This window comes from Cyprinodon tularosa, unplaced genomic scaffold (genome assembly GCF_016077235.1).
Source record: "Cyprinodon tularosa strain WSP-4 unplaced genomic scaffold, ASM1607723v1 ctg1159, whole genome shotgun sequence".
Lineage (NCBI taxonomy): Eukaryota > Metazoa > Chordata > Actinopteri > Cyprinodontiformes > Cyprinodontidae > Cyprinodon > Cyprinodon tularosa.
In genome coordinates, this window is record NW_024037958.1 from 19,914 (window position 1) to 40,147 (window position 20,234).

A 20,234-nucleotide genomic window follows, 5' to 3' on the forward strand; every position below is an offset into this window, starting at 1 on the left:
TTTTTTTTTTTTGGAATGATTATGACCTGGATGTCTAAGAATCTTCACCAGCTTATCAGGGAAATGAATGCCCACAATGTCTATATTCTCCAAAAGAGAATAACAGAACAGACCTTCATGAGCTGTGCATATATTAATGCATCTATGCTCTTCAAATAACTTTCTGGTTCGACGCAACATTTACATTAAATGGGTTGAGAGGTTGTTCTTTACCAGTAAATTAGAGCTGGGCGATATGGCGATATATATCGTGAGGACGAGAGAAACATGTCTATCGTGACCTTTCTCCTCTATTTTTTCTATCGTGATAAACTTTTTTATTATTATTATTACTGCTAATATACATTTTAATATAATTTGTTAATATAACATTTTGCGTTTTTGCTATGCAAACTCTAAGTGTATATAACGAAAAAAAAGAGAATAAAAAGATAATGTGTAGAGAACGTGGTTTTGCGACACTACACCGCTTTACGTCACGCGGCTTTGCACCATGATGGACAACCAAGAAGATGTTACCACAGCAGTGGTTACAGAGTCCGAAACGGTTGCCAGGTCACAGACACAACAAACACCACTTTTGCCCAAAAGGGGAGGCAGCTCGGTTGCTTGGTTATATTTCGGATATCAGCCATCTGATAAAGAACAAACGCAGCCGATATGTAAACTGTGCAGCAAAGCCGTTCCAGCGGCTGATGCAAATACTTCCGGCCTCTTTTACCACCTGAAGCATTCGCCCAAGGATCACAATATGAGAAGACGTCTCAGCGACACAAGCAGATCACAGGTGCTATTTCACGCTATATCTGTAAAGGCATGGCCCCCGTTTACATAGTCGAGAAAGACAGCTTTCGGGACCTCGTCCGTACACTCGATCCCAGATATGTGATGCCTAGTCGAAAACATTTCAGTAAAGTGGAGCTGCCTGGCTTATATGCTAGTTGTCGGGCTCAAGTGGAGAGAGAGCTATGCAGTGGTGCAACGCATTATGGGTTGACTACGGACATGTGGATGAGTAGAGCAACACAGCCTTATATGAGTCTCACCATCCATTTCATCAAGGACTGGACCCTCCGCGCTCGGTGTCTACAGACCGTGTACTTTCCTGAGGACCACACCGGAGTGATGCTCGCCCAAGGTATGAGCCTGACATTGCTATGCACTTTTGTGTGTTCGCTAGTTTTACTATTATTGGTTTTACTAATATGCTTACACCAATGAACTGTGTGCTTTTACAGCATACGCATGTTATTCCAAATTTCCAATTAGTTATCTCCATACACCTAAGAACGTATGTCTGTGGGTTTTCTCTACGTCGCCTCGTCAGCTGATTCTAGTCACGTGACTGACACAATTATTTATAGATATAGGAAAACAGCATCTGTGTTTTATGATCCTATGTCAACTATAGCAGTGGTTTTTAATTCTGTCTGTCTGTCTGTCTATTTATCTATCTGTCTGTCTGTCTGTCTGTCTAGGTCTGAGAGATGCCTTGGAGTCATGGGGACTGCAAGAAAGAAATCTTGTCTGTGTCACCACAGATAATGCTTCCAACAACATCTCTGCAATGGAACTGAATGAGTGGGAGCGGTTGCAGTGCTTTGGTCACCGTCTACAGCTAGCCATCGGTAAGTGTAAAATCTTTAAAATGGCTTAAAGTAATTTTGAAAAGTAAAAATATGAACTGAAGTTGGTGTTCCTGCAAACATAACTGAACAAGTTATTCTTTCCATTTCATTTATTATTTTGATTGTCATCATGGTACACCACAAATTGTAATATTTATATTATATATTAATATTAGAATAATTTTATACATTTAAATAAATAAAAATTCATATCATAATACATTCACTAAATGATTAACACAATCCATAAATCATTTAAGTCATCCATGATTATAGAAAAAAATGTGCTGTCATTACATCACTTTTTCTTTTGATTTCAATAGAGAATTCTCTAAAAGACCTCACCCCAACATCCACAAGGCAGGCTGTAGAAAGAGCAGTGGGTGTCTGCAAGAAAGTGGTGAGTGCCTTCTCCAACTCGTGGAAGAGGAAACGTGAATTGGCCAAAGCCCAAGCAGCACTGGGCTTGCCTCCCCACCAGCTGATCACCGAAACCCCCACCAGGTGGGGCTCCCGCCAGCAGATGGTTGCACGCTTCTTGGAGCAGGAGAAAGCCCTTTCACAGGTCCTCCTTGCAGATAAGAAGGTGAGATGTGGCCACTGGACATTACACAAATATATGGGCTCACCGATTGTTCTCATTGTGGATGCTGATGAGATTTGCAGGCCAGAATTCACTTTATTAAAGTGTCCAATATTTTTTTTTATTTTTCTTAGGCAAGACATCTTGTTCCGAGCTGGCAAGACGTGTCAATCCTGGATTCGCTCAACAAAGCCTTGGGCCCTCTGTTTGAATTTACCGATGCTTTGTCGGGGGAGAAATATGTAAGCGTGTAATTTCTGAAGCCAGTGCTACGTCTCTTTAACGATGAGATCCTCACCCCAAAAGAAGACGAAACAGAGCTCACAAAAGCATTGAAGGGAGGTGTTCTCAAATACCTCAATGACAAGTACGACGACCCAGCCACAAACGACCTCCTTGACATGGCGACACTGGTCGACCCAAGGTTCAAGACAACTTACATGAGGGAAAACCGGGTGGAGCTCATCAAAAACAGAGCTGTCACACAGCTGCTGGGAATGGTGGAGGGAGAGACGGCACCAGCAACTGAGGCAGCAACAGGCTCAGCTAATGTTCCTGAGGACCTCAATCCAACGAAGAAAAAGGAGACCCTGGCCAGTTATTTTAAGAAGGCAGTGCAGGGAAACACCCACACCCTGCGCAACAGAGAAAGCCTTGAACTAGAGCTCGCCATGTACCTCCAAGCACCTGGGCCTGACTCAGAAGCAGACCCGCTGGAGTGGTGGAAGCTGCACGAGCCTAATTTTCCATCTGTGGCTCAGCTTGCTAGGAAATATCTATGCATACCGGCCACAAGTGCATCATCTGAAAGGGCCTTCAGTACAAGTGGAAATATCATCACCTGCAAGAGGTCATGTCTGAAACCCAACACTGTGGACCAACTAGTGTTTCTTGCACTCAACATGTAAATGTTGACATACGTTTCTACCTCTTTATTGTTATTGTAGGTTATTGTTTGTGCTTTATGTTTGCACATTTGTTCATGAATTATTAGGCCTAATGCTTTAAACAGAGTTCTAATCTGTTCAACCCTGATGACATCAGTGATGTTAACACAAAATGCTGCACTACTATGTTACAGTTAAGAGGGGTGGGTAAGAGAAAACGGCTTCGGTATCGTGATATAAAATAATCCATATCGTGATATAGTTTTTTTTCCATATCGCCCAGCCCTACAGTAAATACATAAAAGATTCCCTGATGACTGCCGATGCAAACTCTCCCCTATAAAACCTAAAACTAATTCTTATAAGAGAGGAAAATCTGTATTAGTCTTCATTAAATGTAGCATATTGTTGTACATAATCGATTGCTTTATTTTTGGTGTCAGCTTTTGGTCAATATGCTAACCTTAAAAGGTCAAAGTGGGAAAATGTAGTAGTAGTAGACAAATTAGCAATTAGAGGAGGCAATAACAATTACAATTCCTTTAGGGAAAGGGGAAGGAAAATCATTTATTAAGAGGAAAGAAATTGAAAAATGGCAAAAAAGGTGGAATGAAGATAAAAAAGGAAGAAGGTTATATAAAGTACAAAAGTCAGTATTAAATAGAAATATTAATGAGAGAAACCGAAGGGAAGAAATAATAATGATCAGATTAAGAGTAGGTCATACTTATTCAAATTACAATTTATACTTAATAGGGAGGAAAAATAATGATAAATGTGAAGGATGTGGAGAGATAGAAAATGTATAACATGTATTGATGAACTTTAAAACATCTGGACCTGAAAGGAAGAAATTGAAAAGAGTTGAAAGGACAGGCCAAGAATGGAGTCTTAAAGGATTATTGGGAAATAAAGGAAATATAAAAGATATTTATAGATTAAGGAAAGCATTATTTATTTATCTTCAGAATACAAAATTAAAAAATAGAATTTAATAGATGTAAAACAATGTTGCTACACACTCATGAACAGTAGGTGGCGGTATGCCCGCCCCTTCCCTAGAGCCCGGTGGGATCGAAAACATTTTGAATGGAAATCAGTGGGGAGAAATTAATAAACTTCTGGTCCCAGTCGCTCTCTGTCACTGATTCCAGATATGCTGGTTGTGTATTCAAATTGTTTTTTGTTTTTTTTAGTTCCTCTTTGGTCAAAATCTGGTCAAAACCCATCAATGAGATCGCACCAAACAGGAAGTTAATTGCACAAAGGATCCGGTAGATTTCCAAATAAAACACATCCGATCTTAACCCATGATCCCTTTTTTAAACTAGTTTAATTAGTTTCTCCCGTATGCCACGACGTAATGCATTGATCTGAAAATCAACCTCAGACGCAACGCACGCAGTGGCGAGGGTTTGATCCGTCAGATGGAGTTAAATCACAAAGAATTCAATGTTGAATCGGGGCGGCAGCTAAATGCTAGGCGATGGGTAGCAGCCAAAACGTTGCAATTTCACATAATCCTGACGAGATCCGAAAAACGTAGCAAAAACTAGCAAGCGGGTGATTATGTATGTTCACGAAGTAAATATTATGTAAATAAACCCTACACTTCTCGCTATAAATGTAATCAAAACCCATTTAAATGCAGAAACTGATTGAAATTATTGATTTTCCCACTGAAATTTAGAGAAATCTCAGCCATGTTTATACCAAAATGTTACAGTTTCACATTATCTTGAAAAATCTTTGCAAGAAACGAACAAGCAAGTGAATATGTACATTCCCTGAGTAAATATTCTGGCAACAAACTATACATTTCTCACTAGAAATGTAATCAAAACTCATTTTAATGCAAAAACAAACTCAAGTCATTAATCTTTCCACAAAAAAATGAGCGAATGTCGGCCATATATATGTTTTTTTTCTTCTCCCAGCTGGAATCTTGAAAGTCACGTGACTAGGACGTAAAACAATAGAAAGCGTATAGGCAGAAGAAACGTAACAGTACCACAAAAAAATGGCCATTAATGTACCTCCACTACGTTTTGCAGTGTGGACCAACGTAGTGGGGGTACATTTTCCCATGAGACTGGGTTGATAGTGTATATATATTAGGGGTGGAACGGTTCACAAAATCCACCGTTCGGTTCGGATCACGGTTTCATGGTCATGGTTTTTGGTTTAACAAACAATTCCTTGAGTTATTGAATGAGTTAAAGAGTGAGTGAAATACTTAGCTTTCCTAAGGATGCTTGTCCTGCTGATAATGGAGAACTTTGGATCTGAACACAAAAGACATAGTGAAGAGACAGTTTGCTTAGTTATTAAATAAGTTAAAGAGTGATTGAAATACTTATATTTTCCTTGAATGCTGTTTGTCCTGTTGATGTGTGTCCTCTGGATCTGAATCTATAGACATAGTGAAGAGACAGGTTTAAGTAAATAGTTCCTTGAAATAGAGACTGAGTTAAAGAGTGAGTAAAATACTTATCTTTTCTAAGGATGATGGTCCTACTGATGATAGAGGTCCTGTGGATCTGAGACTAAAGACATGGTTTTAGTAAATAGTTCATTTAGTTGTTGAATGAGTTAAAGAGTGAGTGAAATACTTATCTTTTCTGTGGATGCTGGTCCTCCTGGTGATGGATGTCCTCCGAATTTAATTCTAAAGACATAGTAAAGACACAGGGTTAAAGTAAACAGTTCCTTCAGTTAGAGAATGAGTGAAATAGTGAGTGAATTACTTATCTTTTCTAAGGATGCTGGTCCTGCTGATGATGGAGAACTTTGGATCTGAAAACTAAAGACATAGTGAAGTTACAGGGTTTTGGGAAATAGTTCCTTCAGTTATAGAATGAGTTAAAAAATTAGTCAAATACTTATCTTTTCTGTGGATTCTGGTCCTCCTCATGATAGAGCTCCTCTGGATCTGAGGCTAAAGACATAGGGAAGAGACTGGGTTAAAGCAAACAGTTTCTATAGTTATTGAATGAGTTGAAGAGTGAGTGAAATACTTATCTTTTCTGTGGATGCTTGTGCTCCTGTTGATGGATGTCCTCCGGATCTGAATATAAAGACATAGTAAAGAGACAGGGTTTTATAAAACAGTTCCTTTAGTTGTAGAATGAGTTAAAAATTAGTCTAATACTTATCTTTTCTGTGGATTCTGGTCCTCCTGATGATGAAGGTCCTTTGGATCTGAACTTAAATACATAGTAAAGAGACAGGGTTTTAGAAAATAGTTTCCTTAGATATTGAATAAGTTACAGAGTGAGAGAAATACTTATCTTTTCTGTGAATGCTGTTCGTCCTGTTGATGGTGTCCTCTGGATCTGAATCTAAACACATAGTGAAGAGACAGGGTTTAAGTAAATAGTTCCTTCAGTTATAGATTAAGTTAAAGAGTGAGTGAAATGCTTATCTTTTCTAAGGATGCAGGTCCTGCTGATGATGGAGAACTTTGGATCTTAAAACTAAAGACATTGTGAAAAGACAGAGCTTTAGTAAGTTGTGCCTTTAGTTATTGAATGAGTTAATGAGTGAGTGAAATCTTTTCTGTGGATTCTGGTGCACCTTATAATGAAGGTCCTCTGGATCTGAAACTAAAGACATACTAAAGAGAGTCTCCTTTCTCTCGCTCCTCTGCAAATGCTTAGGCACCGTCTGCACTTCATAAAAATAATCAGAGAGAAATATTCAAAAGCGTCTCCAAGGAGAGGTGGATTATAATCAAATTAATTTCATGTGTATCTCATCTCTTGCATATATCAAAATTACGTCATTAGAAAATAATACTTTTTTTGAGGAATGTCCCAAAGCCTAAAAGACAATTAACTAACTATTTCATTATTAGAATAAGTATAAAATGAGCAATGACTACACTATAGATCATTGTAGTGCCACCAAACCTGTAGCACACATAAATAACCTCATCTAGTTCATACTACAACTCTTACTTTGGGGAAATGTGCTAAACTCTTTTTTTTTTTTTAGATTTTCTTTCATTGTTATTATAAGCATATAATACACTGAAAAAAATAATGCAACTATTTTTGGCTTTCACTTAATTATATTTAGTTACTTTCACACAATTGTTTCATGTTAGCAGGGTAGGATTTTCACAATTTAACAATTGTGTTAAAGTAACTAAATATGATTGAGTAAATGCCAAAAGCAGATGCATTAGTTTTTTCAGTGTAGCCAATAATTACACTATAGATCATTGTAGTGCCAACAAACTTGTAGCACACATAGATAACCTTGTCTAGTTCATACTACACTTAGTTACTTTCAGCATATGGACTAAACTCTATTTTCTTTTTTAGATTTTTTCATTGTTATTATAAGCAGGCCAGGTGTGCAATCTCTGCAACAGGAACCACAGCACTGAGCGTTGTGTGCACTGCACAAAGTATAACTGTCACAAATGCAGGAAGGACTCACCTTGGGTTTGTAAAAACTGCTAAATGGGACAATTGTAGCTTCATATGTAGTGCTTTTCCTTGGGTGAAATAAATGTTACTGCTATACTGAAATCATTCTGTTTGTCATTCTCTAAGCTGAAATGTTGAATGATGTGAAAAGGGCGATAACAGACCTTTCATATTGAGCTTTGCAATATAAATGAGTCTGTTGGTGAATGGACAATATAAATAAGTTCTGCCTTGCCTTGTTGGAAAAGCATGGTTATGACCTGTTCTCAGCTCAGGAACGAGGACCCGTATGATATGTGGTTTGTTTCAGTTTGTTTCAGCTTTTATCCAGTCTCATGTAGAAGGGCTGGCCATATCACAGGTTATTTGCTTTACAACAAGGACAGTTAACAAGGTAGAGTGAATACACAAACTTGAAGAGGGGAGGGGGGCTTTAAGGACAACTGAAATTCTCCAGGACATCTAGTGTTAACATGTTTTTAGAGCAGAAACTTTTTTACTTTTCACCGATTCTTGGTAATTTGGATAAAACAGGTTTTAAATTTGAAAATAAAAAGTTAGTAAAATTACAAAATCTTAAAGTATATCGTTATAGACCAAGGTATTGGCTGTTCAGCAACCTCCTTGCTTTGAATTTATTTCATAAAATAGGCGTTTTTCCAGTTATTACTTTGTTTTTGTCAACACCGTCAGACACAATAAAAAGCAAATTATTTGTTATTTATTTGTTCTAATATGTATTTAGATATTTTAAATCATTATCTGGCATTGTTAGTGCACATATATGCTGTTAAATGTTCTCTACTGTTTTACAAGTAGTCCTTTAAAAGCTCTAACATCATACAATGTTTACTTTAAGCCTAAATAGAAAATGTGATGTTTCTTTTATTCAACAAACATTTTTTTGTATTAAAAGAGACTATTACTTTAGTGACAGAACATCACTGAAGGAACTTATTGTAAGCAGAACATCACTGAAGGAACTTATTGTAAGCATATTCATTTAAAACAAATAAAAAGTCCTCTGACGGTGGTGAGAATGGCCTCATTACAACATACAATTAAAACTGTATATAACTCAAGTCAATGGTTTCCTGCTTATTAACTTTATTTATCTATTTGAAACTATTGAAAAAATAGCAATGGTGAGCACTGTGACAAACATTCTTTAAGGAATATAAGGTACAATTAAGCAATATCATTATTAGAAGTAGCCCATCCCCATATCATCAAATATAAAATCATCATAGTAAAAAATAAAGTAATTACCAGTAGGAATAAAGTACAAAGCATCACTGATATCATGTTAAACTGTCGTCTAGTGTCCCCTACTCCTGCTACAGTCTGTCTACTCCGAGCTGGCTCGTGCATGGCCGGACCCACTGGACTGTTGAAAGATATGAACAAATTAAAGCGAAAATAGCAAACTTAGTGAACATGAAGCATGCAGTAGAGCTAAAGATTTGAAAATGGGGTCATCAGGAATGTAGTTGACCTTTTAGGATAATTTTATTGCTTTTTATAAATGTCTGACGGTGGTGACAAATATCTGGAACACGTTTTGAGCAATCACAAAATGATAGTAAATGTTACTCAAAACTGACTGTTTGTAGTTTTAAATACACATTACAATGTACTCTTTCATTTGGTAAACATATTACTCAATTCAATTATTACTTTTTCTTTTTTAAATCAAGTTGAAAGGATTATGTTTTATCCAAGGACAACTGATTGTGTAGGCAATGGGCCAGCATATAATCACTAAATCAATTTCAGGAAAAAAAAAACTTTAAAAGAACCTTACATATGTACAAAGGACCTCCTGGTTAGAACCTTGATTCTTTTTATTTATGAAAATTGTATTAATTTCCAACAGAATTAGCAGTTTTCTTAGTGGGACATGTTTTTGCCAAAGTTTCAAGAATCAGTGTTTTACTTGAGTAAAGAAGCCAAGTTGATACTTCAATTTTTGTTTTTAAACTGCAGTATCTTTTACTTCTACTTAAGCAACAAATGTGTGTACTATTCTAGAAGAATTAAACTTACAAAGTTAAACCAAATTCACAGGATTCAATCGCAGATGTCTGTCCAATGCTGGTCCAGGTCGGAATAAACTGCTCAAATCTACTGTTCTATGTAAAGGGTAGGCTATGACATCATGGACATGTTGAATATCTTCTGTTTGTTTTCATCTGTTTGGTCAGAATTAGATCCTTATTTAGTAAGAAGCCCTGAAATATCAGGGTTTATCTGGTTTGGCTGATCAAATTAAATATTAAGAATTTTTTATCAGGCAGACACCAAGAACCTGTTCAGAGTCACAGAGGAACCTCCAACAGACTTTCAGAACCCCCAGTTTGGAAAGACTAATGCTGCATTCACACCCAACGCATTTTGGCCATCAAAGTCTATGATATTCGATAAACATTACGTTAAAGACATTTATACTAGTACTGTCACTAATTAATTAATTCCATAATGTGTTAATCTATGTAAAGGTTGTCACATGAACAGCCATTGTATTCTTAACATAATGGCATTCTTTCAAAGTGCAAAGGCTGTTTCACTTTACATTATAACTTGAAGGCATGTGGAGGATTTTCTCTTAACACCTAGTACAAAATCAATAAAATACTAATTAAATAAGTAATAATAAGATTCAAAATAATAATTTGATGCCCTGCGATGGACTGGCGACTGTCCAGGATGTACCCCGCCTCTCGCCCGTAGACAGCTGGAGATAGGAACCAGCCCCCCTCGCGACCGCACTCAGAATTAGGCGTGTTAGAAAATGGTTGCATGGATGGATGTATAATAATTTGAATCCTCAAAAATGTGCATTAAAGGGTAACAAAAATAACATTTTTTATTTCTTATTCTATTACCAGTTTCTCTAAAAGTAAAAAAGTCAATCGAACCAAAATGAATAACAATGTTACCACTGTATATTTGTTATGAAATGAGCATGTTTTTCTTCCACTTTATAAATGGGTACAACTACCACCACACCATAAGTTCTTTGATAAAAAAAAACCCAATGTCAGGTTTAATCAATGATGATTATAAAATTAATGTGTGCTTATGAAACATTTGTGCAGTCAGGAGACCATCCTGCCTGCTGCACTGTGTATTGTGATGCAGTCAGGAGACCATCTTGCCTTGTCATTCTGATGGAGCATCTTGTCTTTATGAACTGATCAATTGTTTTGTCAGAACAAATACTGTTTTGTAATCATGTGCTATGTTTTGTTAATAAAAGACGGCTGCAGGAGGGGATTCGGAGAAGGAAGGCTTGAAGTTGGGTTGGGCTTTTCCTTCCGCTCCTGCAGAAGCTGCTTAAACCTCTTTCCTGTGCAGACTCAATTTCTATTTATTTGCAAAGTTATTTTTCTTGAATCCAACATTTTTGGTGCCGAAAGCCAGGAGTCAAGATCCAATTGTCCAGGACCGTGTGGGACCAAGGCCAAGAATCTGTCAACAGCCGTCCTCCCTTCGCCGGACGGGGCCCATAGGTTGGTCCAGCCCTGCCCTTGGCATCCTGGTGACGACTCCCAGAGGACTGAATCTGCGCAGCGAAAGGGTAGGCCTGAAAGCTTTTGATCAAAAGTTAGTCTAGGACCATGTGAAAGCTATAACTGGTTGTAGTCGCAAGAATATTTGACGAGACCAAGTCTTGTTTACGGATGGAGCATCTGGGTATTCTGTGCGTTAGAATGTGAGACTCTGTGTTGTTCTCGAGATAGTAAGGTTTGCAGCTGCCGCAGCAGGGATAGCAGATACGGCATCTGGGTATCCGGTGCGTGCGAGGGCCTGGAGTTGGAGACTCCAGAGTGTACACGATAAATGTCTTTTGTTTATGTTGGTTAAAATAAAAAAATATCTTAGGCCTTAGAATAGGTGTGTGTGACTGTGTGAGAGTGTGTCAGGAAACAATTGAACCTTTCAGGTTCTGTTTCAAATTAAAACAGCAGGGGTTAATACAGTAAAACTCTTGTGGATGCAGAGGCAAGAATTTCTCACCTGAAAAGGTAGAAGCAGAAATTACCACAACAGTGTTTGGGTGCTGTCCTGCTGAATAAACATCCAGTGCGTAGAATACCCTAGGTGTTTGTACTGGACTAAATTCTTTAAAATGGGAAAAGGTCAAAATAAATTAGAGATAATTTAGAACCTACGATTATCTTATCCATCTTGCCTTGTCATTCTGATGAAGCATCTTGTCTTTATGAACTGATCCATTGTTTTGTCAGAACAAATACTGTTTTGTAATCACGTGCTATGTTCTGTTAATAAAAGACGGCTGCAGGAGGGGATTCGGAGAAGGAAGCCTTGAAGTTGGGTTGGGCTTTTCCTTCCGCTCCTGCAGAAGCGGCTTGAACCTCTTTCCTGTGCAGACTCAATTTGTATTTATTTGCAAAGTTATTTTTCCTGAATCCAACACCCAACATATCAAAGTTTTCTGGTTTCAGACAGGAGCAATAGGCTGATACAACATTAGCGCTCGCACTGAAAGCTCTCTCTGAAGCAGAGCTTGTTGCTTGTAACATGCTAACACCGGTTTTAGAGGGTATCGTTCTGTCTCAGTTTCTCTTCACTCTCTATACGGTACCTCAGACTTCACCTACAATCTTCAGAAGTTCTCAGATGACTCGGCCACTGTAGGCTGTGTCAGAGGGGAATGAGCTGGAGTAATGGTTGGTCATCTTGAACTCTGTGGACTGGTGTGAGAAGAACCACCTGTGTTTAAACACCAGTAAGACCAAGGAGAAGGTGATCAACTTTAGGAGAAGACCCCACCTCACTCCTCCATGAACATCCAAGGGCCGGACATAGAAACTGTGGAGAACTTCAAATACCTGGGTGTTCATGTAGATAGGAGTGAGCAGCCCCTGCTTAAAACCTTCTATGACTCTGTGGCTGCATCAGCGCTCCTCTGCGCTGTTGTCTACTGGGCCCCAGGCAGCACAGAGTGGGACAGAAAGACACTGAACAAACTGGTGAGAAGGGCCGCTTCTGTCTGAGGCTGCACTTCGGACTCAGTGGAGGAAGTGGCTGAGAGGAGTGTGTTGTCCGATCTTACATTCATCATGGACAAAACATTTCTCCTTCTGCACCAAACTGTAGAGGAGCTGAGCAGCTCCTTCAGTGAAAGACTTTTACACCCTGTTTCTAAAAGGAGCTCTACCGCAGGTCATTCATCCCACCTGCTATCGCACTTTACAATGCAGCATCATAACTGCAATAACTGTGCAATAACTAATGTGCAATCACTATTTAATACCCTGTGCAATAACTTAGGCAATACTCCTGTTAAATAAGAGGCTCCAGCTGTTATGTAAATATATGTGGATGCACTGTATATACGCCATGCACCTTTTCCTTTTGTCTATTGAGCCGATGTGACAAGTTAATTTCTCCACTGTGAGACCAATAAAATCTATATTATCTTTTGTTATCTTCTTGTAAGCCGATATTTCTGACCTAGTTTGGACAGCAAAGGGACATTTATTTTGTGGTGCTTTGACTGTTTCAGTGGATCTTCAGTAATAAATTGAAATATTGTAGTTTAAAAATGTAACTAAACCTCACTAAAATCTAATTTCTCTCTGTGATGCTGAAAATGTCATTGCTTTCAGGATGATTTTTAGATAAGAATTTCAACAAACAAACCCTCTTAAGTTTGCTCTGCAAGAGAACCTACTGTGTGTCGAGGAGGATTTCTAACATTTTAGAATAGTATGCTAATATCAAAGTCTAGGTAGTTATATCTTGTTTATATCCAATTTACATTATATTTATAGATCAAATGCTCTTTCATTTAACATTAAGAGAAAAATTCTCCATTTTGATTTTACAGAGCATTTTATTACGTTCCACGCAAAGAAAAAACAACAAAAAACTGTTGATCTGTTCTGATGTTCCTGTTGAACATTTAACAACCTGTAAGATTATTATTGAGGTTTGAGGCAAAGAAGGTGGATAATGACCAAATCTTGGCATTTATTTTTAAAGGTTAAAATATCTAGGGCCCATAAAATAAGAGTTTTAAATGGATGTCAATTACAATAAATGCACTGATTGGTTAGAGATATTTTTTAATAGCAATAATATATATTGTGTACATGAAAAACTGCCCCATTTTCTGACAAAATGTCTCAAAAGAATGTATTACCTTTTGTGGCAATGACTACTAAATCTGGTTTTAGTGACAATGGTTTTGAATTCAGGATTATTTTTGCATTAATACATAATGCAGCAGTGTTGCATTATACAGCATTACACTGCCTTACAGTATTAATTAGAATGCAGTGTAAATTAAATCAAATTTTAGATAAAATAACATATGTGATTGCAGTATACTTTCAGCTAAAGTCACTCAGCTTGCTGTACAAAGTGGTTCAGTTGACAACAGATATTTGCAAATTAGACGTAACTCTCCAAGCATGATAAAGAGATCGGTTTTTTCTTTGAGAATGTATGGGAAAAATATATCTGTAAGACATATTTGAGATTTAATCAGGAATTTATTGCTTCTAATATTGCTGAAATACATTGCATGTGTTTTGTAAAAACATTTAAAATAGTAATTAGTGTTAAATTACAATTAATCAATTTGCATATTACCTAAAAGAATAACACAAAAAATGGAAAATTCCAAATAAATTAGAAATTAAAACATGGACCTAAAAATTCAGTGACTGATATCTGGGGACAGTCCCAGTTTTGGACCACCTGTCCCTGACTAAAGCTGTCCCCGGAAATGTCCCCGATTTTACAGTTTTATGAATGAGGGGGAAGTGTTGCGTGTAGAATGTTATTACAGTAGAAAGAGCGCTTATGTTGCACAAAGAAACAGCTGTTAGCAGAGCGCAACACTACATCGAAATCCCACAATCCTCCGCAACCGCCACACTCCAGACCACCTGTGCAAAGACTACAGCCTCCGCGGTTCCTCCCGTCTTTCTCCAGTCGGACTTCCTCTGGGCTTAAGGAGAGAATGCACCACTTTATTTATTATTATTATTAAATTCATAGGAGCGAAACATGGGGAAATTAACATTTAATTTAATGATATAATTAAAACTCACCATCAGCATCCATCACACGTTTCTGCCCAAACATTTCTTTTCACTGTGCATCTTTGTAACAGAGATAATTAGGATCATACAACATTGGTTTGTTCTCTACTTCCAAACTCAGCAGCTTTTCATCCATGCCTGCCATCAGAAGTTTGTTATTAAGTTGTGAGATGAGCTCTTGGAAGTAGTGACTGGATTTAATGAACTTTTTTTTTTCCACTTTTATCTTTATTGTTTTTGACATTTAAAGAAACAATGCACTGATCTCAGCCCTCTGAGCATCAACAAGGTAAAAAACCAAAACAAAATGAAAACTAGAACCTAAGACAGCAACCAGTGTTGGTGATACAAAAGTCAGAAAGTTTCCAAGGCTAATTTATATGTTATCCATTTTCCCCAGTTTTCTTTATATTGAGCTTTTTTCAATCTTAAAATAAAGGTTATTCTTTCCATAGTGAATATTTCCTCCACAATGTCCATCCACTGAGTACGGTTGGGTGGCTCAGGTCTGAGCCATCATCTTGTTATTGCTTTCCTCCCCGCTGACAGTAATAACTTAACCAAATACTGATCATCTTTTTTCACATTAAACATAAGGCCCAGATACATTGTGGTCAAAGTAAATGGTACAGAATACAACAGTACTTTGCACAGAGTGAGGTGGATAGAAGACCAGAAAGGTTTTATCTCAATGCATCTCTAGAAAACATGTGCATGGTTGGCGTCAGCAGTGCCACATTGACTCCAACACATTTATTGGGCGGGCACTGGTTTACTTTTAATAGATGGCATGAAAAAGAATCAAATAAAAATAATTTTCCAGTTGAATTTCCTCCATTTTAGTGAATTTGTTGAACTCTGAGTCCTCTCACAGATTTTATACCATTCTTCATTTGAAATTGTGACCATTGTTTCTTTTTCCCACTTTTCTTTGACATACAGAGTTGTATTATTTTTTTACATGACATTAGGCTAATATACAGCTTTGAGATAATTCTTCGAGTTTTATGTTGATATGCACCACACACTGTCTCCAGAAACGCATTAGGATCACTTCCATCTGTCTTTATTATAAAATTCTTTTAGTTGTAGGTGTTAAAAGAACTCTCCATTATCAAGTCCAAAATTTGTCCTTATATGTATATATATATAGAAAACTTATTTCCCTGTTACTAATTAAATTACAAAAAGCTGTAAGCCCTCTATTGATCCAATATTTAAACGTTTCTGGCTTGAAGTCTTTGTCATGGGCTAACCTTCTTAATATTCTTCTTTCCTTCTTCAGCTTTAATTGTCTTGCTACATTATTTCAAATTTCAACTGTGAATTGAGTTATTGGGTCAAGAAACACTATTAAATCAGTTGGTATAGTGTGCTCTCCCATGAGTGTCTGAATACTATATCCAGGGATGCATGTCTCAATCTCTTTCCATCTGGAAAATATCCAGGATCACACCAGCAACACAAGTAATGCAGTTGAGCTGCATAGAAATACATTTTTAGATTAGGAAGGGCCATGCCCCCCCTTGTCTTTTTGCAACTGCAGTGATGAATACGTAACTCTGGCCCCTCCCTCCATCCCAAAAAAACCTCACTAACCGCTTATCCCAGCTTATAATTGCTTTGACGGTAAAAAGCATTTCTGGAAATGCTTTTTCATTTTCAAATTTTACATTTCAAATTTAATTTTGGTATATATTTGCTGGGATACATTTTGAAAAATAAATCTCAAATGTCTTTTTCTTTTTCATTTTAATTAAGTAAAAGGATGAACAGTCTTGAAGAAGAAAATTAAAATGCAAAAAGGATTATTGATTACTAATTTCATTTATGAATTAAACAATGCAGCCACATTCTTAAAATGAAAAAGCATTTCTGAAAATGCTTTTTCATTTGAAATATGGTAATGATTTGCTTCCATACAAACTGTTCAGGACGTCAAAGTGGACTCAGGTTGCTGGTGGAGCTGGTCGGCCGTCATCTGCTGGTCGGAGCTTGAAGCTTTCTTTCTGAAATGGGTTGTTGTATGATCACTTTATTCTCGTAATATTACAACTTTTTTCTCAAAATGTTACAACTTTATTCTCAAAATAAATAAAAAATCTCTAGCCCGGCCCTAATACTACCTGGATGATGCTTAAGAAGCACCTTGCTGCAATTCTTCTGGAGACACAGGTTCTAAAGTGATTCATATCACTGAGTCCTTTTGCTTGGACAAGAACTGATTAAATTTCAGTTGCCTCTTGAAAGAGAAATGCTTAAACCAAAGAATATATTCCATATCTAAGGTTAGCTTAGCATATGATTTTGATTTTGAAAGCATTTAATTTTATGCCAAAGTAAAAAGGCCCAATACAGCAATGGCAAATCAAGCGGCTAACCTGAAAGAGACAATATTAACTATTGACTTGCATGACTTCATACAATTGTAGTAAAGAAAAATTTATAAGTTTGGCGCGGCAAGCCAAAAATAAAATTCTACAGTTGGTTGAATGTTAGCACGTTTATTGAGTGAGAAGTGCGAGATAGCGCTAATGCTGAAATTGGAACTAGCTCACTTTATTGCTAGCTCTTGCTAATGCTATCATTGCTAGCTCACGCTAATGCTAACAATGGAGCTAGCTCTTGCCAATGCTATCATTGCTAGCTCGCGCTAATGCTACTATTAGTGCGAGCTAGCGACAATGCTAACGTTGCAAACATTGTCTGGCTGATTTTAATGGCACTTTATATCAATTTAGAGCTTATCTCTGAATCTCTGTGCTTCTCCTTATGAGATGTCCATGCCTTATTTCTTAAATTTTCTTAACAGGTCCTCGGTTGAAAGGCCTGCTAACACCATACTGCTTTCCTTAACAAACTTGTTGCTCGTAGCGACACCTTCGCTATGAGCAACTCCTTCAAATCCAAATAATTTATAGTAACTTACATTATGTGTATGATCAGACCATCTAATGGGCAAAGTTAAAAAATGTTTAAGCTGCTTTTTTATAACCTAAATTATTTATTTGTCCTAAATCAAAATGATCACAGAACTACATCCAAGTTTTTGAGAGCTTTCTTTACCAATACTTTATTATCCTTTATAAAGCTTTAAAGAATCTTTTTAGTAAAACTTTTTGAACCCACCGCCCCCCCCCCCCCCCCCCCCCTATTTGCAGCAGAACCAAACTGCTGCAAATAGACCTGCAAAAGGTCTATTTGCAGCAGTTTGGTTCTGCAAGGATCTGACTTATCCGTGATGGTTCTGGAGATCTGGTTCCCCTGGGGCCCGCATCTCCACTGTGGGCCACAGTGGGCCCCAGCTTTGAGCGCAGGAGCAGAAGCAGGCTGGATCAGAAGAGGGAGAAAGAGAGAAAGAGGACAATAGGATTTCCTGAAAGCACGCACATGCACGCTCACGACGCTACGGAAGCCGGCAGACCAAACCAGCGCATTCAGCTCGGCAAAGAACTCATGCTCTTCCTCAACACTGAAGTCCTCAGACATTTTTCTTTCGTTGTTTCTTTCTTTGCACAGGTAAACAGCACATTTCTTCTTCTACGCTTGCATTATTGGCAGAGCAGAAGCTGAATGCGCACTTTCATCTGGTTTGGTCTGCCGGCTTCCGTAGCGTCGTGAGCGCGCATGTGCTCGCTTTCAGGAAATCCTATACACTACTGTTTATGCTCTAAAAACATTCTAAATGACTTCGTTTCCAGTAAATTCTGGATGCTACCCACTCAGGACACTTGGAATACATTGGACGAGCAGTATGGTGGAATATTGACACGTTTTTTGTGGACTTGTATGGACCTTTCTGTCTCGGTCACCATAGACCTCCATTATTTGAATGTCAGCAGACAGCAAGAAGCCTCCCAGATCTCCAGATGCATTTGAGATATCAAAAAAGTACTCCAGAGTGTTGTTCAGCATGGGGGTGAGTAGAAAATGAAGGCTAATCATGTTTTGGGTGTACTATTCCTTTAACTACCTAAATGATGCATGCAGTATATATAGCCCTTCCTTGTTATGCACATCATTGGCATATGTTGTAATTTCTATTTCTTCACGTTGTAAAATCCTTGCACCAAACTAAATTTTTATAAAACTAAAAGGGTTTCTTTAAACCAAACTATGATGTTCCTCTTATATTTGGCGAATTTCTGTTTGTATATTTTGCAGAAATATGTAATGGGGTTTTGCATCTGTTTCGTTTCATTGCCGTGAACGCTGACACACTGCTCAGCTTTCATGTTTTCATTCTTGAAGAACTGCCTGGCTCCCTCTATATCGTATTTTTTACGTTGGTTTTTTTTACAACACTTTTAACCTTCTCCAGAAGCACCATAGAGAGCGTTCTGAGCAGCTGTCTCACTGTGTGGTGTGGAGGCTGCAACGCCTCAGACTGGAAGAAGGTGAGAACAGCAGAGAGGATCATGGGGGCTCCTCTTCCCTCCATTAAAGACATTTCATCCCAGCGCTGCATGTCCCGTAACATCATCAATGACCCCTCACCCCCCCACCATGGACTGTTCTCCCTGCTGCCCTCTGGGAAGAGACTTCAAACCATCCGATGCAGGTCCAGCAGATTCCAGAAGAGTTTCTGCCCCACTGCCATTAGACTGCTGAATGTCGTGTAAAATGGGTTATAAAAAATATAAAAAACCCTGAATGTTGGAACTGTAACTGTACAGTTATATGTTTACATCACTTTTTTCATGACAGTGTTTTTATCACTGCTGCTATCAAGGCTGCATTTAAAAAAAAGAGAAAGTCTAGAGAGCTGTACTTAACAAAATTTATTTTTCTATACATTTGTGTGTTCAAAATAACATCTGTCCAAGTCACATTTATCAGCCATCCCATTCCCTTTGATTCCAAGAAGGAATCCATATAAAATAAACTATTAATCCCATTAATTCTGGAAAACTGATGAATTCCTAATTAGATATCAGGTCTGCTGTCTAGATGATTGTATTTAAATGAATATAACGATGAACTAGAATCAGGGCAAACTAAACTTCTGACTGGATGGATTTCTACAATCTATTCTAACGTCAATATAATCACAAACATTTCTCCTCTGTTCACTAAAACTCCATCACTGACTCTTTGACCTGATTTAAAATTAAATTCTGGAACTACAAAACAAACTCTTTTCCTGTTATTGAATCTTTTGAAGCATCAAATATCAATAATATAAACATATACATAATATAATGATATAAACATATATATAAATAGATATCCATAATATTTATTATCTGAATATTGCTGCAGCATAACTGAATCAGAAATATCCTCCTTGTTTTTCCGTTTAAACAGCAAAGTTAGATCCACATCTATAAGATGATCCTCTGATTTTTCAAAATAAAATCGAGGGTGACCCGGATGTAGATGGTGGCGCGCATGCGCAATGAGCTGCTGGTAGGGATCGGGTAGCATTACCAGCGTTAGCTTAGCTTGTGTGTGGAGTCATTGTAGAGAGGCTGATAATCTGGGAGTGTTTGCAGTGAGAATGTCTTCAGTCCAGCTTCAAGGAGAGTTTATCACCGAGCAGTTAACTCCTGCTGAAGAAACATTCACGGAGTTTAAAGGGAGTTTGGTCAATTCGGAGGAAAAGATGGACGATCAACATC

The 20,234-nt window shown here is 37.7% G+C and overlaps 1 protein-coding gene across 1 annotated transcript; it reads left to right on the forward strand.

The window, feature by feature from the left end:
- The first annotated feature begins 379 nt into the window (after positions 1 to 379).
- LOC119797504 (E3 SUMO-protein ligase ZBED1-like) lies at positions 380 to 2,749 on the forward strand. The gene is made up of 4 exons (XM_038306608.1): positions 380 to 1,138; positions 1,479 to 1,628; positions 1,952 to 2,214; positions 2,346 to 2,749. Exons 1-4 carry the CDS (start codon positions 817 to 819, stop codon positions 2,463 to 2,465), a joined length of 855 nt encoding a protein of 284 aa, XP_038162536.1. The 5' UTR covers positions 380 to 816; the 3' UTR covers positions 2,466 to 2,749.
- The last annotated feature ends 17,485 nt before the right edge of the window (positions 2,750 to 20,234 follow it).